The sequence below is a fragment of the Pongo pygmaeus genome, chromosome 5, assembly GCF_028885625.2.
Source record: "Pongo pygmaeus isolate AG05252 chromosome 5, NHGRI_mPonPyg2-v2.0_pri, whole genome shotgun sequence".
In the NCBI taxonomy this organism is placed as follows: domain Eukaryota; kingdom Metazoa; phylum Chordata; class Mammalia; order Primates; family Hominidae; genus Pongo; species Pongo pygmaeus.
In genome coordinates this window covers 136,506,554-136,532,474 of record NC_072378.2, presented here as the reverse complement: position 1 = coordinate 136,532,474, position 25,921 = coordinate 136,506,554, and the positions used below count along the sequence as shown (strand labels likewise).

Here is a 25,921-nt window from a genome sequence, read left to right as displayed (position 1 = left end):
TAAAAGGAAATAAAGCAGGTTAAATAGGTTTAAGGTAAAGGGAGGCCACTTGTTTTCCAATTTTTGTATGTACTGTAGTTAACATAATATGCTTTTGTGTTTCAGAAACAGACTTTTAAAATTGCGTGGGTATCGCAGTAGCTGATTTTATACCAAGCCACAAAATGTGGTAGACCTTTACTGCATCCAGTGGGATTACTCTGTGATAAATCAGTTACTGAACAAGAAAAATGAGATATTATCAACTTGTTGACCTAAAACCCAGATTTTGCTTAGTTGGGAACCACTTATAACTTTCATGCATTTCAAAGCCTTTACTAAATAGGTCACTGCTCTAACTCATACCATTGGAGATAACTCCTTCTCAAACATGCTAAAATTATTGATCATGGCCCTTAGTGAATTTTTGTTGTTGTTTTGTGTCTTTTTTTAGAGACAGGATCTCACTCTGTCACCCAGGCTGGAGTGCAGTGGTGCAATCATAGCTCACTGTAGCCTTAAACTCGTGGACTCAAGTGATCCCCATGCCTCAGCCTCCCAAGTAGCTGTGACTACAGATGTGAGCTACCACACCCAGCCCAGCTGAGTGTTTTTACTCAGCAAAAAGAATGGCTTTTATTGTTTTGTTTACCTGAAGCATAAAGTGCCTGTCGTGTGCATCCTCCAGTCTTAAGTCTTTATTGTGGAGGTGAGCTTTCAATCTGGTCAAAAATTCATTCTGCCTGTTGATGTCTGTTGCCAAGATCAAGGAGCCCAGCTGCTGTTCAATATCCTGTCTGCATCCACAAGAATGCAAGAGAAAAACACACACAAAGCAAATCCCTTTGATGAGGGTGATTGATTTTATCATCATCAGGTGGCTTGTAATCTAATTTCTGCCTTTGATTCTGTTTATTACACAATGTGCCAGTCCTTCACTGCCTGAGAGCAAGTCTCTCACCCACCAGTTCCGTCCTGGGACAGGAAGCATGCCAAGAACTGTATAAAGTGATTGAAACCTTGAAAAACAAAGTTGTGGTAGTTTAGACATTCCTATGGGTGAAAAAACCTGAAAGCCAAATAGAAATGCATGTTTTAGGGAGGACACAAAGGACTTGTAGAATCATGAGATTTGTGGTGTGTTTTTAGAGTTCAAACATGGAGATGTGCACGGAGAGAGGAAAGGGCATAACAATAGTAATAAAAATGAAGACAATAATAGTAAATGGTACCATGGGATGGAAAGATCCATCAACGGAACACAATACGTAGGCCAGAAAGAGATTCTGGAACTTCAAACACAAAAACTAATTAAGGCACTGTTACAAACCAGTGGGCAAGAGATACATTAGTCAACAAATGGTATAGAGAAAATGGGATATCTTAGAAAGATAAAGCAAGTTAGAGCTTTCCCTCACATATAAAAAGTAATAAAGGAACAATCCATAAATATTTGTAAAATGTACCTTTAAAAATGAAATATATTTAAGTAGAATGCATAGGGAATACATATATAATTTAATGAATAAATAGAAAATGAACACCTTGTAACCACCACTCAGGTCAAGAACACTGCCTGCCAGTACCCCAGAGGTCATGTTGCCTGTCTCATCACATCCCCTTTCCTTTCAAGCCTGGAAGTAACCACTTTCTTGCTCTTGTTTTAACAATTTTCTTGCTACTTATGATTTTACCACCTGTGAGTGCATCTCTAAACTGCACAATTTAATTTTAACTGCTTTTGAACTTTAAGTTATATGGTATGTATCAGTGACTAACTTCTTTAGCTAAACATTATGTTTTTGAAATTCCTTCATGATGTGTAGGCTATAGTTTATTCTCTTTTGTTATAGTGTATGCCACTGTATAAAATTCCATTGATAATGAAATCCATTCCATTATCCATTCTACTTTTCACGGTCACTTGAGTTTTTTCTAGTGTTTGGCTAGTATGAAAAAAGCCACAGTAAATATTCTTATATACCTCTAGTTATGCATGTGCAGAAGTCTCCCTAGGGTCTATATTCAGGAATGCAATAATTGGATGACAGGGTATGTTTATCTTCAATTTACTAGATAATGCCAGTTATTTCCAAAATGATGGTATAAATTTTTGCTCCCAGCAGTAGCAGATGAGATTCTCATTGTTCTACATTCTTACCCTTTACATTTTTTGCCAGTTTGATGGGCATGTCATGCAACTCACTGTAGTTTTAATATGAATTTTGTTTACTAATGAGGCTAGACATATTTTCATGTCTTTATTGGCCATTTGTACTTCTTTTGTGAAGTTTCTACTCTAGTTTTTGTCTATTCTATTAAGTTGTCTTCCTTTTTCTTATTGATTCTGAGGTTCTTTACATATTTTAAATACTGGTCCTTTGTCAGCTATGTGTTGCAAATATTGTGTCTGTGGTTTGTCTTTTAGCTGTCTTTATGATGTCCATTGATGAAGTCTCAATTTTTATCATTTTTATTTTATTTTTAAATTTATAAATAGAGATGGGGGTTTCACTATGTTGACCAGGCTGGTCTCGAACTCCTGGCCTCAAGTGATCCTCCCATCTCCACCTCCCATAGTGCTAGGATTACAGGCATGAACCACAGCGCCACCAGGAAGTCTTAATTTTTAATGTAGCTTAATCTATAAATCTTTTTATTTCTGGCTAATTTTTTCTCCTCTTTAAGAAATTTTTCCCAACTCTGATGAAAAATTTCCCTACATCATATTCTAAAAGCTTTATAGTTTCACCACAAACATTTTTGTTTTTAAGCCATACATACATCTTTAATCCAGTTCTGAACATAAAAAATTACATAAAACAGAAAATTCACAAGAGAAATACAAACTATCTCAAAAAATAAAGTGATATTAAATATTCTTAGTATAGCAGAAAGCAAATTAAAACCACTATGTGATATTATTTCTTCCATTTTTATTGGTGAGGATTAAAAGTAACTGCTAAGTAATTTGCTGAGTTGTTGAAAGATTGTAATACCCAATGCTGTCAATAGTATGAGAAAAATGGTTCCCCTCATTCTTTGTTAGGGAGTATAAATTAGTACAATGTTTCTGGAGGGTAATTTAGGAATTAGTGGAAAAAGCATTTGATGAACATAAATAAACTTACCAACAGTCCATCTACAAATTAACATTAACATGTTAGTAGAGATATAATTAGTACAGATATGTTACAAGGATGCTTATTCTATTGTTATTTACAATAATGAAGCATTCCATGGGGGAAAAAAATCACAAAAATTTATAATGAGATTAGTTAAATAAACGATGGTACACTCATGCTATGCAATTATGAAGTACGATGTACAGCTATAGTAATGGACATTGAAAAATGTCATCTTTTTAATGCTAAAAACAAAATGCAAAGCATGAAAAGCATGATCTCTATGGTCGTAGAAAATAAACTGAAAAGATCTATAATGGGATTATGGTTGATTTTTTTATTTATACTTCTCAAAATTATATGAATTCTTTGAAAATATCAATACTTATTAAATTTATAATTGGAAAATTATTTTAATTAGGTGAAATGTTTCATGAATCAAAAGGCAAACTAAAAACTTCAAGTAATATTTACCACATATAACAAATGGTTACTGTAGTTAATATACAAAGAGTTCTAACAAATGAATAACACTGATAGGAAAATAGGAAGAGACCAAATAAAAAAAATGTGTTCTCTAAAGAAATAGCAATGATCAGCAAATATATGAAAAATTTCAATCTTGGTTGTAAGTAAAGGATGCATACTAATTTAATGAAAACAACTTTATATATACATATATATTTGTGTATATATATTCATACATATATGTCAAATTTGCAAATATTTTAAAAAGATAATAAAGATAAAACTCAATTTTGGTGATGGTACATTGGTACATTTTCTTATAATCCATCAGTTGGAATATAGGTAGATACAGCCTTTTAGAAGGAACAATTGGATAATATACAACAAGAAACTTAAAAATTCAGACCTTTCTGACCAATAATTTTTATCTACAAATACTTCCTGAGGAAACAGAGTATCAAAGTTTGGGATATTGGAAACCATTTAAATTCCAAATGAAAGGCAGTAGTTGTATACAATAATGCCATTTGGCCCAATAATGCCATATGGCTGACAAAGTCATTTTAATTTAACAGGTTTAATGATTTGGAAAAAAGTCTTTATAGTAAATAAAAAATTTCAGGACATAAACTGTAAAATAAGTTCCCCAAATAACCATATTTTGTTAAAATAAGTTAGTATTGAAAAAAGACTAAAAGAAAATAAACTAGCCAGGTTAACATGAACTATCTCTGGATGGCAGGATTACTAGCAGTTTCAGTTTTCTCTTTCATATCAAGCTGAAGCATATGAAAGTGCTGAAAGTCCCCTGTTTTTGGCCCTTAAAAAGAGCAACTTCACATAGATCAAACTAACACTTTCCTGAATTTTCCTTACTTTCTATAATTAACATGCCCTACTTTTAAAATCAGAAAAATGGCATTAAAGCATTTACCTGTGATAGAAGGAATAATAATGATTATGATAATGGCTTTTGTAATAAAGTTTTCACATATATTATTGTATAACAATTATTCTTGCAATAACAATTTATAACACTGTCCCACAAAGACACATAAAAATATGATATTTTTCATTGGAATCCATAGATATGAAATGAATATTTTAGGAAAGAAATATTAATTGAGTAACAGGATGAATGCAGGTACTGACCGGGAGAAGCCTGGTCACCCCAGAGTCCTTTCCCGTTTCCCTTACATTTTCTTCTTTCCTGTCCTCACTATTCTTCCTTTCCTTCTCCTTCTTCTTTGTCTCTCTCCTTACCTCCTCTTTTCTCTTCTTCTTCTCACTTGATCTTTTGCTCCAGTTTTTAGTTCTTTTTGCATTTAATTCTTTCAATCTTTGCAATTTATTATTCTAGTAAGAGGCATAAGTTTTTATTCCATGCATGAGAACTGGTTTTATTTAGTTCCAGGGAGTAAAAATTTATCAGAACTGAAATTCCTCATGCAAATTTCACATTCCTCTGGGTGCTAGGAAACAGCATGAGATCAAATCAGAGGGCCAGGAATCAATCCACAACCCCAAGTATACTGCTTGTTCAGTTGGGAGACACCACTTGGTCCTTGATCTCAAGTTATGTGCTTGTCTTGAAGAAGGGTACAGCAATCTATGTACTCTTTTCACCGAGGTTTCTTGGGTTCTGCATGTGTTCATTAAACAGATCAGAATTAATGGTGGCCTTGGACGACAGTATTAGCAGCTAACTTGGGGCCACCAGGAAAACGAAGAAATGGCCTCGGATTTAGTGGGACTCAGCTTACATACCATGGCTATCAAACAGTGAACCAGAAAACGAGTGTCTCCCCTTCTGTTTAAAGTGCAAGAGAAATAAGGTAAATTAATTGGTGAAAAAAATGCTAGGGCCATTTCAATTACTTCGCAAAAGACATTTTAGAAAAGAATTTCTGACTTCTATTTTTGCTGAGACTGGCAATTACAAAATATACTTTTTTGAACTCTAGCTTTAGAATGCCTGGGTTCCTTCTTGATAAATATTTATTATTTGGAGCTACATGGGAGGACAATTTTGCTAAACTAAAGGTTGGGAATTTGGCAAAGCCGAGCACTGATACTGAAGCGTGTGAAAACTGAGAGCTGTTTATTATCCCTTTTCCTGACTGTAGGTCATTGACTCTGCAAGGCCCTTTCAAAGCACACAGAGAGATTTTGGTTTCTGGGTTGCTGTAACTGACACCAAATCTCCTCTGATAGACAGCTCAGTGTAGGCAGGAAGCACAGCCGGGGGGCTCTCTGCCATTCACGCAAAAGGTCCCAAGCCTGCCCTAGAGAAAGTGGCTTATCTTTACTGCATGCACATCAGTATGTTTCATCTCGGCAGCACTTACGTCATTTCCTTTGGCAAGTGAGCAAGAAGCCTTGATTCTCGAAGCATGCCAATTGTAGATCGCCAGTGGTGATTCTCCAGCACAGACATATTCTAGAAAGAAAGAAAATAAGAGTTATAAATGAGAGGGAAGACAGATACTGATCTTTCATGCTGAACACAGCTCCACGGATGCCAGCATTTTCCCTCCAGTTTGTACTTGACGACACAGAGGCAGACCGGGGGGGGAAAAAACCCCACAAGATAACCATGAGGTCTAGTCTCATGGCTGTGATGATGGTGGGAGAACAGCAGGGCCCGCGGCTGACCCTCTGCTGCACGGTTGAATGAGGATCTATTTCCAGCATCATTCACTCCTGCCTCTGCCTCTCTTTCAATAGCTCAGTCAGGCCACGCTAAATGTAAGAAAGAAAGTGAAGCAGTGAAATAGGTAGTAATGGATACCATGGCGCTATAGTCATAACATAATCCAAGATTATACTAGCAAACTGAATGGAGGCAAGCCTCACAATCTCTGGTCTAATCTACTGCACTGACCATCATTTCTCAATGCTGATAAGAACCTCCTAAGCCCAAACCACCAGGGTAGCTGGTGACACATTCAGACTCCTGAGTCGCAGTCATTATTATGGTTCTGATTTGATAGGCTTGTGGTAATAAATTCATATGTACACTAAGGTTTGAGAACCATTATCTTGCAGGCAGCTCTGCCGGTAATCTTTGTGACCAGCACCTTGGCATTTAGCTGATTAAATCTGTGAGTTGGAATCTACAATTGTTTCCTTGCTCAATTATCTTAACATTCCTGTCCTTGAGGGAACCTGTGTTATATTCAATCTCTCCCTTGACCTGTTATTTTAAATATGCTTTTTTATCTGAACAATTAACCATTTAAATGGTGAATATTTCTTACACTTGATTGTGTTTTGTTCTAATTAGCAAACATTATGGCCGTACCACTGACTTCATAGATACAGAATAGAACTCCTCTTGACCTCAGGCAATATTTTATTTGTTTATTCAGTCTCCATTTTGTTTCAAGAGTAGTTATAATCTTACAAAACATACAACAGGATAGTTGCTATGGTTTGAATGTCCCCTCCAAAACACACGTTGAAACTTAATCCACAATGTGACAGTATTGAGAGGTGGGGCCTTTAAGAGGTGATTGGATTGTGGAGCAATCTATTCATGGATTAATGGGTTATCATGGAAGATAAACTGGTAGCTTTATAAGAGAGGAAGAGAGAAGAGCTAACACTTTAGCATGCTCAGCCCCCTGTCTGTGTGATGCCATGAGATGCCTCAGGACTCTGTACAGAGTTTCCATTAGTAAGAAGACTCTCACCAAGGTACAGCCCCCTCTATCTTGACCTTCTCAGCCTCTATAACTTTAATAAATTTTGCTTCCTTGTAAATTACTCAGTTTCAGGTATTCTGTTATAAGCAACAGAAAATGGACTAAGACAATAACATTCAATAAAAAGTGAGAGACACTGTATAATTTCATGTATATGAGGTACCTAGACTAGCCACAGTCTTAGAGAAAGAAAGTAGAATGGGTGGTTGCCAGGGACTAAGGGGAGGGAGGAACAGGGAATTATCGTTTAATGGGCACAGGGTTTAGTTTTACAAGATGAAAAGAGTTCTAGAGATGGGTGGTGGTGATGATTGCACATTATGAATGTGCTTAATACCACTGAATTGTACACTTCAAAATGGTTAAGATGGTAAATTTTATATTACGTGTATGTTACCACAATTAAAAAGTAAGGGAAAAGAAGCAAGGAAAATAATATGGTGATGAAATGGAGTCAGAAGTGAGGCTAAAAACCATCCCATTATATTATGCCCCTACTGTATCTGAGCCACCCATATAATGTTCAACTTTTTCAGCAAATGAGGAAAGAGAATCTCTTGTTAGTGACACAATCAATGCTCCATTAGGAAAACACAAGTCAGGAAAGCTGCAACTATTCTTGATTCTAAAGCTATTCTTGATTCTAAAACCACACACTCATTTATCTCCAAGACTTTGTTATGAGGTAAGTTTCATGAGGCTGAGTCTCATATCCATCTTCTGTAGAGTCTGTCCTATTGCTATTCATTTCACTAATTGCCAAGGAGTCATTATTCTTTATTTACCACTTGACCATGTTTGAAGCAGTAATGAAATTTTGTTACTTTTATCAACTGGTCTATTATTTCCTTTTGGGCATGAGCCACACACAACAAAAGAGAAGGTTGATTGAAAATCACATGCTAGACTAATTTGTTTTGATTGTAAAGATTTAGGAGAGAAGAGTGATAGATTAGTGTGATGTAACAGATGTTCAATCCTGCGATGACATTTAATTCAGTCGCTCGTGAGTTCACTTGCAAGACTAATTCAAGTAGATGTGGACATGAGTGCCCTCCCATGAGTTTTTCAAGGGCCAGAAAGCTGTAACAAGACCTGATGATAAATGACACCATATCCCCATGTAGTGGAACAAAAATGTCTGGAAGATGGCCTTAAGCATGGTGATGTATGCCAGCCTGACTTAACATCTTCATTAATAATCTTCCTGAAGACAGAATAAAAGGATACTTAGGAAATTTGCTGGTGAAACCATATTTGGAGATGAGCACCAGGGAAATGCTAGAAAATTGGGTTAGCTTGGAAGCTGGTACAGATTAAAAGACAATAGAGTAGATGATTGCAAACAGCCTTTGTGGAAGAGTCATTACACATGAAAGCATGTTTTGGCCAGAACTGCGGTGGAAATAGGGGCACCATGGTGGATTCCAGAGACTAAGAAAAGAACAGCATAGAGAGGAGAGACTAACATTTATCAAACACTAACTCTGTGCCAGGCACTTTCCATGCCCTCATCTAAACCTCACATACCCCTCCACTATTTTAATCATGAATTCATAGGTCATAAAAAACTCAGGTTGCTTAGGGAGGCCACACAGCTAGTGAGTAGCTAAGGAAGGCCTCACCCATGCCTGCAGACTCAAACCTAAGCTCTGCATACAGCCCTTGCTGCCTCCCAAGAATTTTCTCTGTGCTACCACATCCAAACATCAGAAGCCTGAAATTTACAAGCTGATAAATACCTGGAATTATACCAAATTTGCCAAAATTACCTATAGGTGCTGCTCAAAAAAAAACTAAGTTTGGTTGATCTAATTAGATGTTAGTTTCTAAACCCACGTTGGAATTCTTGCATTTACCTCTGAATCTGGTTCTATTGCTAAAAATCTTGTGGTTTGAATAATGATTGAGTAGATTTAGGTTGTCTTGGGGGTGAACTCATTGTTCACTCTCAACCCTCATCTCCAATCAGTGTCTGAATCCTTTTGGTTTTTTCGTACGTAGTGTCACTTGTGCCCAATCATTCCTTTCATAGAAGCCACCCTATTTCAGAGTTTTACCATCCTTTTTCATTGTTTTTCTTCAAGCCATCCTCCTTACAGCTGCCAGAATGTGACCTGTTTATTTGACAAAATTTTCTACATTCTCCCTAATCACTGGTTGATACAAAAATATTTATCAATCACCCACTAATATGCCAGGTTCTGTGGTGTGCATTGGGGATCCAAGGATAAATAAGACAAAATCTCTGCTCTCAAAGAGCTTGCTGGCCTTTGGTATGATCATGCTATCCACCTCCCCCAGCGCCCTATTCCAAACCCCACAATCGATCCCTGTAAGACAAATTAAGTCGAATTCCTTAGCTTGACATTCAATGCTTTATGAAATTGTCCCAACTATCATTTTGTTCCTAAATGTTTGAGATAACTCAATACCTTTACCTCTCCTTTCCAACAAAGCTCTTATAGTCCAAATAAATGATATCATGTTAGTAAGACTATAACTTACATAAATATTAAATTATTAATATATGATGGTGTCCTATCCTTTTGCTACCCTAATACATTCCAAGGTGGTTTATTATCTGCAAACACCTCTTTCTCTATGTTCACTTATCAAACCAGCCCCTGTCTGTCAAAGTTCACTTCAAATACTCCATCCACAAGGCCATCTGCAATCATTCCAGGCAAAGGCAAATGTGCTCTCTTCTGAGTCTTATACTCCTTTTGAATTTTTCTCTGGCATTCCGGAAGTCCTGTGTCCTATTAAACTCAGTCCCATTGATGTGTATTAGAGTTCTTTATCTTTTACTACATTATAAGCTAGGTATGAGTAGGCAGCTGACCTTGTTCCTTTTTGTATCCACTCAAATCTATGCCTCACACAGAGTTTCTATAAATTTGCTAAGTAAGAGAACAAATTACTTGATTTCATTCAACAAATATATTGAGCACTTACTATGTTCTAGGTACTGTGATATGTGCTTGGAATACATCAGTGAACAAAACAGACAAGGAACTAGTGGTGGTAGAGATGGTGTATTAGTCCATTTTCACACTGCTGATAAAGACATACCTGAGACTGGGCAATTTACCAAAAAGGAGGTTTAATGGACTTAAGTTCCACATGGCTGGGGAAGCCTTACAATCATGGTGGAAGGCAAGGAGGAGCAAGTCACATCTTACATGGATGGTAGCAGGTGAAGAGAGAGAGCTTGTGCAGGAAAACTCCCCTTTAGGAAACCATCAGATCTTGTGAGACTTATTATCACGAGAAGGGCATGGGAAAGACCTGCCCCCATGATTCAATTACCTCCCGCTCTTCCCTCCCATGACACAGAATTTAAGATGAGATTTGGGTGGGGACACAGCCAAACCATATCAGATGGGGAGAGACAGGCAATAAACAATAAACATAATAAATACTTTCATGCTGGAAAGAGTTGGATAGCATGTTAGAAGATAGTAAATGCATGGAGAGAAGAGCAGAATAGTGGGCATCTGAAAGTCCCCACTTTCAGATATAGTTGGGGCTGGTAAGGTAGTCATGGGGAAAGGTGAGATTTGAGCAAAAGCTTGAAGGCAGGAAGGGAGTTAGTCATTCCTGTCTGGGGGAAGAGCATTCTATAGAGAACAGCTGGAGCAAAGGCCTCAAGGGAGGAGCTAACAGCTGTGAGGTCAATGCACAGCGAGAGAGGGGAAGTATGAAGACATGAAGTCAGCTAGGTCATGAGACACCAGACCAGGCACAGCCTTCTGGCAATTACAAACATTTTGATTTTTACTTTGAGAGAAATAAGGAGCCACTGCAAGGGTTTTGGAGGAGTAAAATTATATGACTTACATTTAAATAAGGCCACTTTTGGTGTAAGTTGACAGCAGACTTTGGTAGGGGTAAGGGGAGAAACAGGTTGAAATGGTTTGTATCTATGTCTCCAGCCAAATGTCATGTCAAATTGTAATCCCCAATAGTGGAGGTGGGGCCTGGTGGGAGGGGATTGGATTATGAGTGTGGTTTCTCATGAACGATTTGGCAACATCCCCTTGATGCTGTTCTTGTGGTAGTGAGTTCTTATGAGATCTGCTTGTTTAAAAGTGTGTAGCACCTTGCCCTCACTCTCTCTCTTGCTCCTGCTCTAGCCGTGTGAGGTGCCTACTCCCTTTGACATCTGCCATGACTGTAAATTTCCTAAGGTCTCCCCAGAAGCCAAGCAGATGCCAGCATCATGCTTCCTGTACATCCTGTGGAACAATAAGCCAATTAAACCTCTTTATAAATTACCCAGTCACAGGTATTTCTTTATAGCAATGTGAGAAGGGACTAATACACAAGTGGAAGGCTGTTTGGGGCAATAGCACTCATCCAGGTAAGAGGTGATGGAGATGTGGATGGGGGAAGTAGCAGCAGAGGTGGTGAGAGGTGGTTGATTTCTGGGTCTGCAGGATGATTCCAGTGTTTCTGTTATGAGCACAGAAGGATGGAGTGCCCATTAACCGTGATGGGAAAGCTGCAGTGGAGCAGGTGTAGAGTTCAGTGTGGGACATGTGGAGTTTGAGGTGCCATTAGACACATGGCAGCACAGTGGGAATATCAAATAACCAAAGCAGTAACAACAATAAAAGGAAAACACAATGGTCATGTAAGTGCTGTAGTAATTGGTGGGTTAGAGGAAGAATATTACATAAAGGGAAGGATCACACCAAGTCATCATTTTGATGGCCTTAGGTTTAAGATTAAGCATCAGGTATGACAGAGACTCCTGTTTGTTCATCCCATTTATCTGATTTCCTTTCTTCCTTACTCACGGAACCTCAGTTTTTAAATGGGCTTATGGCTATTCAGAATAAAGACAGCATTTCTCAGCCTCATTTACAACTAGGTGGGATCATTTGATGAAGTTCTGATCTATTAAATGTTAGCAGAAGTGTCGTGTGGGATTTTCAGGAAGGTTGTTTAAACCAAAGGTGGACTCATCTGAGAGAGGCTTCTTTTGCTTTTCCCCATTCTATCTTCTCACTGGAATGCAGCAGGAATTGTTTGACCTCCAGCAGATACCTTGGGCGAGGAGGACAAGTGCCCTACCCAAGAGATGACAGATTGTAGAACTAAAAGGATCCTGGGTCTCTAATGATTTTTTGGAGTTATTGTGCCTGCCTTGGACTTCCAACTGCCAAACTTTTATGAAGGGTGGGAATAAACTTCTATCTTATTTAAATCACAAATACACCAAGTTGATTTAAAGTTAATTTGTCTTCCATGTCATCCTGAAAGAGCTAATGAGAGAGGGCCTTTTCAATGTCTTGATTTATAATAAGGCTTGGTTTAGGCATAGGAAATGATAATAAAGGATTACATAACTCCAAAAATGAGTGAGAAGAATCTCCTTAATAAAGTTGGAAACACACATACACACACACACGACCTTATCTACTTATTTCTGAGACAAATCATTAATCTACTTGGAAAGCCTTTCTTGGTTCTTTCAACAGAACTGACAGCTTCCTCTTCCAGACCTCCTACACCCACAGAAAACTTCTATCCTAGTATCTAAAACACCTTGTAACAACTTTGTTTACTGGCCTTGCTCCCACATGTCAGTGGTCTGCTCATTCAGTGAATTTTGAAAAACTATACTTTCCTCACACTTTTCAGAGTTGATATCTAAACTTTCAAAAATCATAAATATAAGTGGTTACAAAAGATGTAATGTCCAGTGTATTAGTGAATGTTGGTAGTTTAATATAAACTTACTATATCACTCTTTTGGGTATTAAATGTGTCTACGGGAACCTAATAACAATGGCATTTAATGCCCATTCAGCACCCATTGAAAAAAACTCACATGAATAATTTATTATTTAAGTCAGAAATATTAAATAAATTCTTTTCCCTCTAGAGCTTATATTTTCATTCTATTTCTCCGCAGATTTTTATTTTAATGTAATATAATTTTATATGTGAAAATCTTATTGTCATCCTATCATATTTCTCTGCAACGAAAGTCTAAATTGAAATTTGATTTTAAAAAAATTTCCTAACATCAGGCTCTAAGTACTAAATATTTTTCCAGCTTGAGTTTATAGTGTAATTCTTATCAATAACTCATTGGTCAAAACATATGTTTATTGCAAATTTGGAAAGAATAATTATGCTCAAGAATAATAATTTATTGGCCATATGTCTGTTTATGAGATGGATGGGGGAGTTATAATATCTCAGTTACAGGAGACTTCCTTTAATATTTTTAATTGCTCCTGATATGGTTTGGCTCTGTCCCCATCCAAATCTCATCTTGAATTGTAGTTCCCATAATCCCTACATGTGATGGGAGGGACCCGGTGAGAGGTAATTGAATCATGGTGGTGGTCCCCCAACCTGTTCTCATGATAGTGAGTGAGTTCTCATGAGATCTGATGGCTTTATAAGGGGCTTTATCCCCTTTGCTCGGCACTTCTCCTTCCTGCCACCATGTGAAGAAGGATGTGTTTGCCTTCCCTTCTGCTATGATGGTAAGTTTCCTGAGGCCTCCCCAGCACTGTAGAACTGTGAGTCAATTAAACTTCTTTATAAATTACCCAGTCTTGGGTATGTCCTTATAGCAGCATGAGAATGGACTAATATGGTACTGAGAGTTGGGTGCTGCCATAAAGATACCTGAAAATGTGGAAGTGACTTTGGAACTGGGGAACAGGCAGATGTTAGAACAGTTTGGAGGGCTCAGAAGAAGACAGGAAAATGTGGGAAAGTTTGGAACTTCCTAGAGACTTGTTGCATGGCTTTGCCCAAAATGCTGATAGTGATATGGACAATAAAGTCTAGGCTGAGGTGGTCTCAGATGAAGATGAAGAACTTGTTGGGAACTGGAATAAAAGTGACTCTTGCTATGCCTTAGCAAAGAGACTGGTGGCATTTTGCCCCTGTTCTAGAGATCTGTGGAACTTTGAACTTGAGAGAGATGATTCAGAGTATCTGACAGAAGAAATTTCTAAGTGGCAAAGTATTCAAAGGGAAGCAGAGCATAAAAGTTTGGAAAATGTGTAGGCTGATGATGTAATAGAAAAGAAAAACCCATTTTCTGGGGAGAAATTCAAGCCCACTGCAGAAACTTGCATAAGTAACGAGCCAAATGTTAATCACCAAGACAAAGGGGTAAATGTCTCCAAGGCATGTCTAAGACCTCCATGGCAGCCAGAACCATCACAGGCCTGGAGGTCTGGGAGGTAAGAATGGTTTCCTGGGCCAGGGCCTAGGGACCCCCTGCTCTGTGCAGCCTTGGGAGATGGTGCCCTGCATCCCAGCTCTTCAGCTCCAGCCGTGGCTAAAAGGGACTAAGGTGTAGCTCAGGCCATTGCTTCAGAAGGTGCAACCCCAAGCCTTAGTGACTTCCACATGGTGTTGAGCTTGTGGGTGCACAGAAGTCAAGAACTGAGGTTTGAGAACCTCCACCTAGATTTCAAAGGATGTATGGAAATGCCTGTATGTCCAGGCATAAGTTTCTGTAGGGGCAGAACCCTCATGGAAAACCACTACTAGGGCAGTGCAGAAGAGAAATGTAGGATTGGAGCCCCCACACAGAGTCCCCACTGGGACACTGTCTAGTGGAGCTCTGAGAAGAGGGCCACTGTCTTCCAGACCCCGGAATGGTAGATCCACCTATAGCTTGCACCTGTGTACCTGGAAAAGCCACAGACACTCAATGCCATCCCATGAAAGCAGCTGGGAAGGGGGTTTTACCCTGCAAGGCCACAGGAATGGAGCTGCCCAAGGTGTGGGAGCCCACCTGTTGCATCAGTGTGACCTAGATGTGAGACATGGAGTCAAAGGAGATCATTTTGGAACTTGAAGGTTTAATGACTACCCTATTGGATTTTGGACTTGCATGGGGCCTGTAGCCCTTTTGTTTTGGCCAATTTCTCCCATATGGAATGGGTGTATTTACCCAATGCCTGTGACCCCATTGTATCTAGGAAGTAACTAACTTGCTTTGATTTTACAGGCTCCTAGGTAAAAGGGACTTGCTTTATCTCAGATGAGACTATGGACTTGGACTTTTGGGTTAATGCTGGAATGAGTTAAAACTTTGGGGAATGTTGGAAAGGCATGACTGTGTTTTGAAATGTGAGGACATGATATTTGGGAGGGGCCAGGTGCAGAATGATATGTGGCTGTGTTCCTATCCAAATCTCATCTTGAATTGTAGTTCCCATAATCCCTACATGTGATGGGAGGGACCTGGTGGGAGGTAATTGAATCATGGGGGTGGTCCCCCATGCTGTTCTCATGATAGTGCATGAGTTCTCATTACATCTGATGGTTTTATAAGGGTTTTTTCCCTTTTGCTCAGCACTTCTCCTTCCTGCTACCATGTGAAGAAGGATGTGTTTGCTTCCCCTTCTGCTATGATTGTAAGCCTCCTGAGGCCTCCCCAGCCCTGCAGAACTGTGAGCCAATTAAACCTCTTTCCTTTTAAAATTACCCAGTCTCAGATGTGTCCTTATAGCAGCATTGAGTATGGACTAATATAGTTCCTTGCTATTTTTATACCTAGGTCAGTATGAAATATAACTTAGAATGAGTCAGACATGTGTCTGTCTTTTGTAAAGTGGAAATAGGGTGACTGTGAAAGTTAAGTGGAAAAGTGGAACTGGCTTCACTGCCCTGCAAGCACATTCCAGGCAGGTCAGTTTAAGGACCTAAAAATGGATTCTGTTAACACTATTCATGCCCGTGTACCCCTTGGAAAGTCTTCACATATCCCCATGGGCACACAAGCCCTGTGTGAAAACTGTGGCCCTACATGACTGCTATTGAGGGCAGGGAGCATATCGTATTCATCTTTGTGCCATGGTATGGGGCACAGTGCCACTTAAATAGGTAAATATTTGTTGAATGGGTACTGAGTAATTGATACCCCAAACCCCAAAGTTCAGTAGCTGCAAAAGTTAAAAGAACTGTTAAAAGAAAAAGAGTCCTATTTGAATTTTTGGTCAATATCTGATAGAAGCCAGATTTAGGATCTTCTGTAGTGAAATCCTTAGACTTAGGTAAAATCCAAAGAAATTTTAAAATTATTACTGCAATTGGTTCCCTCCCACTACTCATTCACAGACAACCAGGATTAGGTAAATGATTCAAGAAATAACATGTATCAGCTTGCATTTGTCAATTCCAAGATGCAATGAGAAGATCATTCCAAGAATTTTTAATCATTGCTACTCCTTCTGCATGGTATACTCTCTGTGTATTCTTAGTAAGACTGCAATAATAAGCAGGAGAAGCTATTAAATATTCCCTGGATATCAGAACTGTTCTGGGTATTGAGGATATCACAGTGAATGAGTTAGGTGACCAGAAATGTACTATCTGTCTGGGAAGTGGACATCTAATCAGGCAATAGCGATTGGAGTGACACATACTGTGATAAGGGAAGTAAGACAGTACCGGAAAATCTCATAGGAGGGGCTTGTAAGATGGATTTTTAGAGAAAAAGACGACTTTCAGGAGGGAAATATGTCCAAATTTAGATCAAAAGGATGAGCAAGTAAGAGAGGAATCAGAGAGTATAGACAACATACTCTATTGTATATTATATTTGAGTAAAATATACCATGGAATACTACATTTTATTCAAATAGGCAGAAGGAAGAGCATGGGTGTGAAGATCTGTAAGCAAGAGGGATACTTTATATCTTTATCTTGTTTTGTTTTTATCTATGAATTATCACTTTCTAATAGAAGACATATTTTACTTACTTTCTGTTTCCCTTAGAAAAAAGCAGACTTTTTTTATTTGTTTTGTTCATCTTCTATACTCCTGCACCTAGCATGTATTCAGCACTCCATATGTATCTGCTGAATGGATAAAGAATTGAGTGATATGTTTGGGAAACTGGAAGTTCAGCCTCGATGCATAGAAGCCTGGGAGGGGAATGGTGGGAAGTGAGGCTGGAAGGAATGGCAGGGGTCAGATCAGAACGGGGATGGTAAATTGTGTTAAGTCATTTGGACTCAATACTGAGGCATGGTAGGGTTTTAAGCAGGAATTGATGTGGTCAGATTTGAGTTTCAGGAAACTCTTTCTGTCTTCATAGTGGAAAAAGGGCTGAAACCAGGCAAGGCTGTGAGAGTAGGTGGATGAGAGGATGATGCTGGTGTGCCCTGAACTAGGGGAGAGGCAAGGGGTGGCAAGCACGCTTGCATACACTGGGGTTTCTTAGTGAATTGCCAGAGATAGGAATGCTGTATCCTCCCTAGCAAGAAGCAGCTCTACTCCTACAGACTCATCTTTCACAGAGGCTCAATGACTTGTATCAACCAAAGGTAGACTGAGAAAAAGAAGAAAAGCATCAGAAATGGTCATGGAGACCTAAACATGTGGTGAGAGGATACCATTTAATATCCTTTGAAAACCTAACTGGTTCTAGAATACCACATCGGGTACCATGTCTGTCTATCTTTAAGAAGTATCAGTTCAGTAATTTCACATTATCCTGATGACAATGTGTTCTAGTGGCTTAAACTCTTCCTACTTGCAGTTTTAAGAGGAATCTTCATCTTAAAGTTGAAGGAGTAAGCATCTACCTTGGTGACAACAAAACCTATTAGAACTTTAATTTGAAAAAAACAAAACCTTTCCAACTTCTAAGGCAAAACCTTCATTTCCCTTTGTGCCTGAATTATCAAGTATTTTTCACCCTAAAAACAAAACAATCCCTTTGTTTGCTAACAGCGCACCTGGTCTTTAATACACCACCAACACAGGTTTTCAAATTAAGTCAAGAGGGTATTTGGCAAATAGAATCTGGCAGAGCAGAGTTGCTATCATACAAGGCAGATTTAAACTGTTTTTTCCTCTATTTATTGGACACTTTCTTTGATTAAAATACTTCAAATGATGATGATAAACTGAATCTGGGGTACAACAGGAACCAGAGTTAATTGAACATTTTAAATCCAGAGGATACAGAAAGAAAAACCACAGGAACATTGTCTGTGTTTTCATTTTTAATTGCTCATGAAACAAGGTGCAAGACTTTAGGAGATAATGGAGGCAGCTGAGTTCTTCCCTAACAAGCCAATGGTCTCCTTGGTAACACTATGAGAGCCCCAGCCTAGGAGGTCTCAGTGGAATAGAAGCTCCTTGAGCCCTAAACAAGACCTTGGCCCTTGAAGAAACGATAGCACTGCCTTGTTTAATGCCTGTTTGAAGATGTCTTTCTCTTGTTTGTTCTGCATCTGCCCAAGATAGCTGAGAGCAGGGAGCGGGGATGCCAATTGCTATCTGCAGGGAAGGCTGGGGTTCAGATTTGGGGACGGCAGAAACTTTATGGAACAGAAAGTCAAATTTGAGGCTCCTTTTATAATTTTAGCATTACTTTCTAAAAACACCTTTCATACTGTAGAAATTGTGAGCTTATGTTAGTCTTTGCAGATGTTTGAGGCAGGGGTCATAGGACCACGTGGAAGGAATATTCCTCATGGCTGGGTCAACTTCATGTTTGTGATTCAGACTCACTAAGAATAAAAAGTGGTTCAAAATGCTGACCCACCTCTAAGTGCTTGTGATAAATGACTAAGAAAACTGATTATAAACTTCTGCAAGACATAATAGAATGTAATAAATATAATGTTTATGGGACAATTTTTTAAAGTCATTATTTTAAGGATGCTGTGTCATGAGTAAATGATAGGGTCCATGTTGTTGGACTCTATTGAAAGGAGTTGAATTTAAAATTGAACTGAAAGTTATTCCTTTACAATTTATAATCACCAATGTTGTATGTAACTTAATGTTTACTTTGCACAGTTGCTAAGTCCACCATTAAATTTGTGTGTGTGGGGTTGGAGGGTGAAGGAACAGAAAGTAAATTCTTGGTTCTATTTCTCACATGCTGTTTTTCCTCCCAGTCCACCCTGGACACCTGGACTGCTTCCAGTCTGGTGAGAGAGGTGCCAAGTAGAAGTGCCTTCAGTGCCTTCATGTTGAACTTGGTTGGCAGTTCAGCGAGTGAGTCCGGCCCAGAGAACAGACCATGGGAGGGAGCCCTCTGACCTGGCCTTCACTCCAGCTGCCCTGCTCTTTCTTTATCTCAGGGCAGAATAACAGGCTGGATGTTATGCAATGATCCTCTTATTTATTAGAACTAAAAGAGCATAGCCAACAGAAGGAGGGAGAGGAAGCCCTCTTCCATTTTATCTCATTTATAGTAAGTCTGGATTGTAGCAAAGTCACGCACAGTGTGTTCCCCAAGCCACATAATTCCTGGCACATCCTCTCTATGGTATTCTTGTTGACCAAATGTGCATGTGTGCATGCATAATTTTTGTGTATATATGTACATATTTTTTTTCACTCATTGCCATGGTTCTTAACATTTTCAGAATCTGCAACTTATTTTAAAATTTGATAAGAGTAAGTTATAGACCCTCTCCCTAGAAAAATGTGCATGCAAACATCCTATGAAAATTTGCAAATAGCTCCCTGAAAGCCCATTTGTGTCTCAGCAAACAGGCCCTTGAGAGGCTAAAAGGCTACATTTCTGAAGATTTTTAAATACCATGTGTTGTTAATGGGTTTGCTCAGCTTATATATTATGGAACGTGATTTTTTCCTTTGATATTGAAAAGTTGAAGATTTCTGCCAGTTCCTCATCTATAACTTAATGCAGAGTAAAGATTTCTTGATCCAGGTCATGTCCTGTACAACTAATCTGAAGTTACTACAAAAGAGAGCATATGCACTGAATCATGATATGCAAAAGACACTGATCAGAGACGAGGCTGTAGATGGCAGGACTATACTCAGCTAAAGGACACCGGACATTCCATTTTCAGTTATTCTGGAGTTGTGGAATTTAATCCCAAAAGTACATCAGCTCATCCTGACTCTAATGCCCTCTTTTCATCTCAGCTATTAAAAATGTTACTCACACTTTAAGGCCCAGTTTATAGCATTCTTTTTCTATGTTCTTTTTTTTCCCGCTGAAACTATCTGCAGAATCATTTTCTCTTTCCCCTGTCTTGCCATCACATTTGTTTGTAGCTAAATACTTTAAAGTATCTATCAAGCCTCTCACACTTTAGATCACTTTTCTTTTCTTTCCTTTTCTTTGAGACCGAGTCTCCCTCTGTTGCCCAGGCTGGAGTGCAGTGGTGCCATCTTGGCTCACTTCAACCTCTGCCTCCAGGGTTCAAGTGATTCTCCTGTCTCAGCCTCTCAAGTAGCTGGGATTACAAGCATGCGCCACAACACCCAGCTAATTTTTGTATTTTTAGTAGAGATGGGGTTTCATTGTGTTGGCCGGGCTGTCCAACTACTGACCTCAAGTGATCCGCCTGCCTCAGCCTGCCAAAGTGCTGGGATTACAGGTGTGAGCCACTGCGCCTGGCCTCGATCACTTTTCTAGAACCCTCTTGTCTGCCTCACTACAATAGGAGCATTATAGGAGAGCTGTTAGTTTCTTGTACACGGTAGGTGATCAATATGAATTTCAGAGGCAGTATGCATAGTTCTTAGGCACTTTGGCTCTGGAAACCAAAAAGTTGAGTTCTAATTCCAGTTCTATTAATTATCTCCTTATTTTCAGGAAAAACACTTAAATTCCCCAAGTATCAATTATTTCTGTGGAAAATAGGTATGAAAATAGTACCCACCTCATTGGGCTATTGTGAAGATTAATAATATACTACATCAAAGGCATTTGGCACAGTGTTTGGGTCATAGTAAGTGTTGAATAAAGGTTAGTTAAATAGTTTGTTGAACTGAACTTTTTAAAAGAAATTTTTTTCATCTTTTTGATGTTCCTTAGTATAGTTAATAGTGATGGTATATAGCCAAAAATAAAGGGATCATAATTTTTTGACAAAATTGAAATTTCCTATTATTTTCAAGTCCTTTTAAACAATTTTTACTTTCAGTATTTACAAGTACCAATTTGGCTAAGAAAAGTTTCAGCTTTTTTTCTAGCCAGCTATAGGACACTGAAGATATCTGTATGGTGCTATGTGAATATTACTTTGCCTTTAACTTTGTCCCTAAATCTTAAAAGACATGGATCTACAGACTCCAAGAGATCCTAAGACCAGTTGAACAGGTGACTGATATGGGTAGTATCCTGAATGTGGTCCCTAGACCTATACCCCAGTTTCTCCTTAGTCATAATCAAAGAGATCCTTCTCGGTCGGGCATGGTAGCTCATGCCTGTAGTCCCAGGTGGCTTATGCCAGTAATCCCAGTGTTTTGGTAGGCTGAGGTGGGATGATCACTTGAGGCCAGGAGTTCGAGACTAGCCTGGGCAACATAGTGAGACCTTGTTCCTACAAAAAACAGAATTAGTCAGGTGTGGCGGCACGTGCCTGTAGTCTGAGCTGCTAGGGAGGCTGAGGTGGAGGGATTGTTTGAGCTTAGGAATTCCAGGCTGCAGTGAGCTATGATTGCCCTATTGCACTCTAGCCTGGGTGAGAAAGCAAGACCTTGTTTCTGAAAACACACACACACACACACACACACACACACACACGGATCCTTCTCTCTTCTCTTTCCTTACAGGGACAAGGCCAGAGAATTAGAGAATAAATTTACTGATGGGAAAAGAAAAACAGTAGCTCACTTTATTCTAGTAAGGTCTTTGGTTACAAAGAACAGCACAAGTATTTACTCTTTAGAGATTTTAAAAAACAATTGTATCGACATGAGCTAATTCCTCAAACCTCTTTCAAACTGGGATTAAGTTTGCTTGGATTTTGCTCATTTTGAGCATCTGAGTTTGAACAAATTTTTGAGGGCAGAGATTGTGTTTCATTCATCTTTGAACTTCTAGGACCCTAAAACAAGGGTTTCTCCATGGGCAAGATTCAGGCTTGAGTACCGGCCCTAAGGCAATTGACCATACTGTGTCTGGCTCCAGGTTGGGCTCCCTTACCTGATATAGGTTGGCAAGATGGTGGTTAGTTTTTATCAAAAATGGCTGGTTCACCCCTGGGTGGTCCACATCGTGTGCTGCTGCAGCCAGCAGTCCAAGCATGATGTCCAGAGGCGTGAGGAAGCTGGCGAGCTGTTAAAAAAACAAATTGGGAGATTGATTGGTGTATTTTCACAAATAGGCTCATAATCATTTTGGCTAAATCAAACACAATGAATCACCATGGCATTGTTTAAGCCTATCAGCCAGACCTTTACCCTTTGAAGCATTAAATGAGGTGACAGTCACATGAAATCGCAGGCAAAAAGGAAAGGACTGTGTGGAAAATATTGGGTAAACTCAAATTGTGTAGATTATTCTGGTATCCCCTTCTTCCTATTCCACTCTTTTGTTTTGTTGTTGTGATGGCATTGCTTGTTGGCAACAGTGCTGTTGGGTGGATAGGGCCTGAAATCAGCCTTGCTCCTAGAGAAATGTATAAATGAAGAAAAAAGTTGGTCACGTGATGGACCTACTAAAAAATCATTTGCGTATTTCAACTGTTTAATATATCTTTCCCACTTTGAAAGAAGTGGGCCGACTTGCAAGATCTGCATTTTTTTCAATGTGTAATAAATAGTGGGAGAATGTATGAGAATCTGTGATTTTCTGGTTAGCTAGGAAAATAAGCAGACATGGGAATCCAATACTAACTTTAAAAATACAACTGTATGACATAGTATAATGTTTAGACTACTTGGAAATTAAAAAACAGAGCCATTAATGTACTTGGGATATGTTGCCGGGATGAGGCACCCACCCAGCTTTGCCCTGAGAGTGCCTGTTTGACATCTGAATACTTAGTGGTTGCTGTCAAAGCATCTGCATATGTAGGGGGATGTTAAAAACAGATTGAACTCAACAGTCTTAGAATATAATTTTCCAGAAAACTTAAGAAAACTCATCCTGTACCTTGTACCAACAGACTTTCAGTCTAAGGACTGCCTGAATGTTGAGTATTGAGCATTATTACGATGTTTTTAATTTTTAACTTTGGATTGGTTTATTGCATCAGAACATGCTTGCTAAGAGGTCTTTGACATTCACAAGTTTTCTTGGGCCCTGAATTAGGATATCCAGTTGGCTCAGTAGGAAATAGAACATCAGACTTGAGGAGCTTTGGTTCCATTTGTTCATCAAAACTCATGCAGTAGGAGACTTTTCCCAGCAAAATTCAACGCTGGTGCTGTTTGTGGCAAAGATCTAAGGCACGGAGCTAGTTCTATGGACTGTTGAAGATATCTAAGATGTAGATTGCCATAGAGAACAAGTTTTTTTTTTTTTTTTTTGCCCAAATGCAGCCTCAAAAATATACAAAATATGAAAGAAAACCTCAGATGAGTCCCATCCTTTTTCGTGAACATTGTAAGATTTTCAGAGCTGATATTGGAACCTTAATATCAATAATTTGTGTTCACATTGTTAATGACACATAACATAGTTACTCAGATATGTTGGATAACTTGGGCCTAGCAGGTAGTTTCCTTGGCATTTCCAGGTGGCTGAGGAGGCAGCTGGGTCTTGTCTTACCTTTGGCTCTTTCAGGTAGCAGTGCATGGCCTGGGTGACATCGGCTGCGTGAACAGCATTGTGATACGGGTTTTGGCTGTGGTAATCTTCTTGAACCATGACTGGGAGGTAAACAGATAACTCAATCAACTAAAACCCAAATAGGAGTGGTATACTAGCTTAGACTGACTGTGGGTGCTTTTTGCTTAAAAATATCAGTGCCTCCAAAATGTGCAGCATAGAGATGCTTTAAAAATAAACCTGGTTTGCAAGCTTGGCAGTTCTGCTAGGCTGTTTTTAGCAAAGAGCAGAGATGGACAGCAGAGGGGAGAAAAGCCAAAAGGATTTGTGAAGCCTTGGGATTTCTCACCTCCTTCATAAATCCCCCCTTTCTGACATTCATAAAGGCTGTCATTCATAGGAAAAATAAATATGTAGGAAAAGGACAACTTTATCTCACACTATAGTTTGAGTTTCTGCTGTTTATAAATAATATGCCAGAAATGAGGTTTCCTTCAAAGAGCCCAAGTAGCATCAGAATACTGATATCCAAAGACTGGTTTAACACTTGAATAACAAATACCAATGAAAGCAAATCCGGGCCTCTTAGGGCAGAGATTCAGGGTACTGCCTTGATCCAACTGTGGACTCCTTGGATTTATTTCTACCTTATTCAAGTTAGAGTATCATCTTTCATGCTCCTGCAGTCTAATGCAAGGCTTAGAGCACTCTTGGAACCAAGTAGAGACACAGGCAAGGCAATTTTGGTTTGCTATTTATGGAAGACGCTAACCTGCTTCAGCTCATAACCAAGGCGATGCTTAGGATGCAATATATTCAGTGTGTATAGACTGTCCTGATTTGCAAGTGTGGCCAGATACTCTCAGCCCATTGCTATGAATCTGGCTCTGGATTACAGTGTTAATTCTGTTGTCAAGTCTTTGTGTTCTTTACATATTTTCTGGGTAGATACACGTGTCCAAAGTATCTATATCAGTATCTCCCTTTTCGGACAAATCAAAATTATTTGGCCCTATGCATGGCCATTTCTTTGCTCAGTCAATTAAAATACAATCAGCTTGAGGTTATTTGGATTTCTGGAAATTAGCCATGTTGTGACTGGTTTCAAATATTTCTGTTGTGTTGCACATACCTTTTATTCAGCAGGTATATTTTACAATTATATTTAAACCCTCTATCACTTTAATGTGTGTATTGGGCAAGTTACTTAACTGCAAGTTCCCTCAGTTTCCTCCTCTGTAAAATGGGGTTAGCAATAGCTCTGAGCTAAAAGTGGAGTAAGGATTAAATGTGTTTATTAATATATGCAAGTCCTTGGAAGAGCTTCCAACATATGTAAGCACCATAGAAACCTGGTTGTGGCTCCCATTATTATTGTCACGTCTGTTATTTTCTTATAGCATTAAGTCAGCTTCCAAAATCAAAGTACAGCCATGTGGCAAGTCAAAAAGAAGCCAGAAACATGCTAAATGGCAGAGGAAAGTCATTTGGTGATTAGAAATGTGCCCTGAAAAATTCACTGGCAGATAAATAAGAATATGCACAAATTTAAATAAGAACTGAGGCTGCCTTTTGATACAGAGTAATGATGGAGTTGACTGGAAAGATGGTGGACTCCCAAGTCGACAGAGCTAGACTTGTGCTCATATTCTGCCACTTACTAGCTGTTGGCCTTGGGCAAGTAAGGAAGCCTCTTTGTACCTCTCCTAAACTATGGGACAAATGGTGATAATAACATCCTACTTGCAGATTTGTTTAAATGGTTAGAAATAACTTGCCAAAAGTACTCTGCTCATAGTGGGCACTACATAAATGGTAGTTATTATTATTTTTTTAAAAGCCTATTGAAAATTTTCAACAACTCATATCCTGATTAGAATTATTTGAGGCACATGCTGCTGGAGGTTTGTTAATATGTCAGCAGACCAGTATCTTCTTTGAAAACGATATGTTCCCGATGGTTTTCTTTATATATAATTTATTATAAACATACTACACTTGACCCTTGAGAACATGGGTTTAAACCACGTGAGTCCACTTGTACTCAGATTCTTTCTGCCTTGGCCACCCTGAGACAGCAAGACCAACCCCTCCTTTTCCTCTTCTTCTCAGCCTACTCAGTGTGAAGATGACAAGGATGAAGAGTTTTATG

General features: G+C 38.9%; 1 protein-coding gene across 4 annotated transcripts in view; it reads right to left on the bottom strand.

The window, feature by feature from the left end:
- Positions 1–25,921, bottom strand: part of PDE7B (phosphodiesterase 7B) — a 355,502-nt gene that overhangs the window by 15,800 nt on the left and 313,781 nt on the right. For all 4 annotated transcript variants that reach the window (XM_063666621.1, XM_054491063.2, XM_054491064.2 and 1 more), the window contains 4 exons: positions 23,770–23,870; positions 22,201–22,332; positions 5,921–6,012; positions 632–776 (listed from right to left, as the gene is read on the bottom strand). In XM_063666621.1, coding sequence (XP_063522691.1) covers positions 632–776; positions 5,921–6,012; positions 22,201–22,332; positions 23,770–23,870 — 470 coding nt within the window. The remainder of the gene's footprint in view (positions 1–631; positions 777–5,920; positions 6,013–22,200; positions 22,333–23,769; positions 23,871–25,921) is intronic.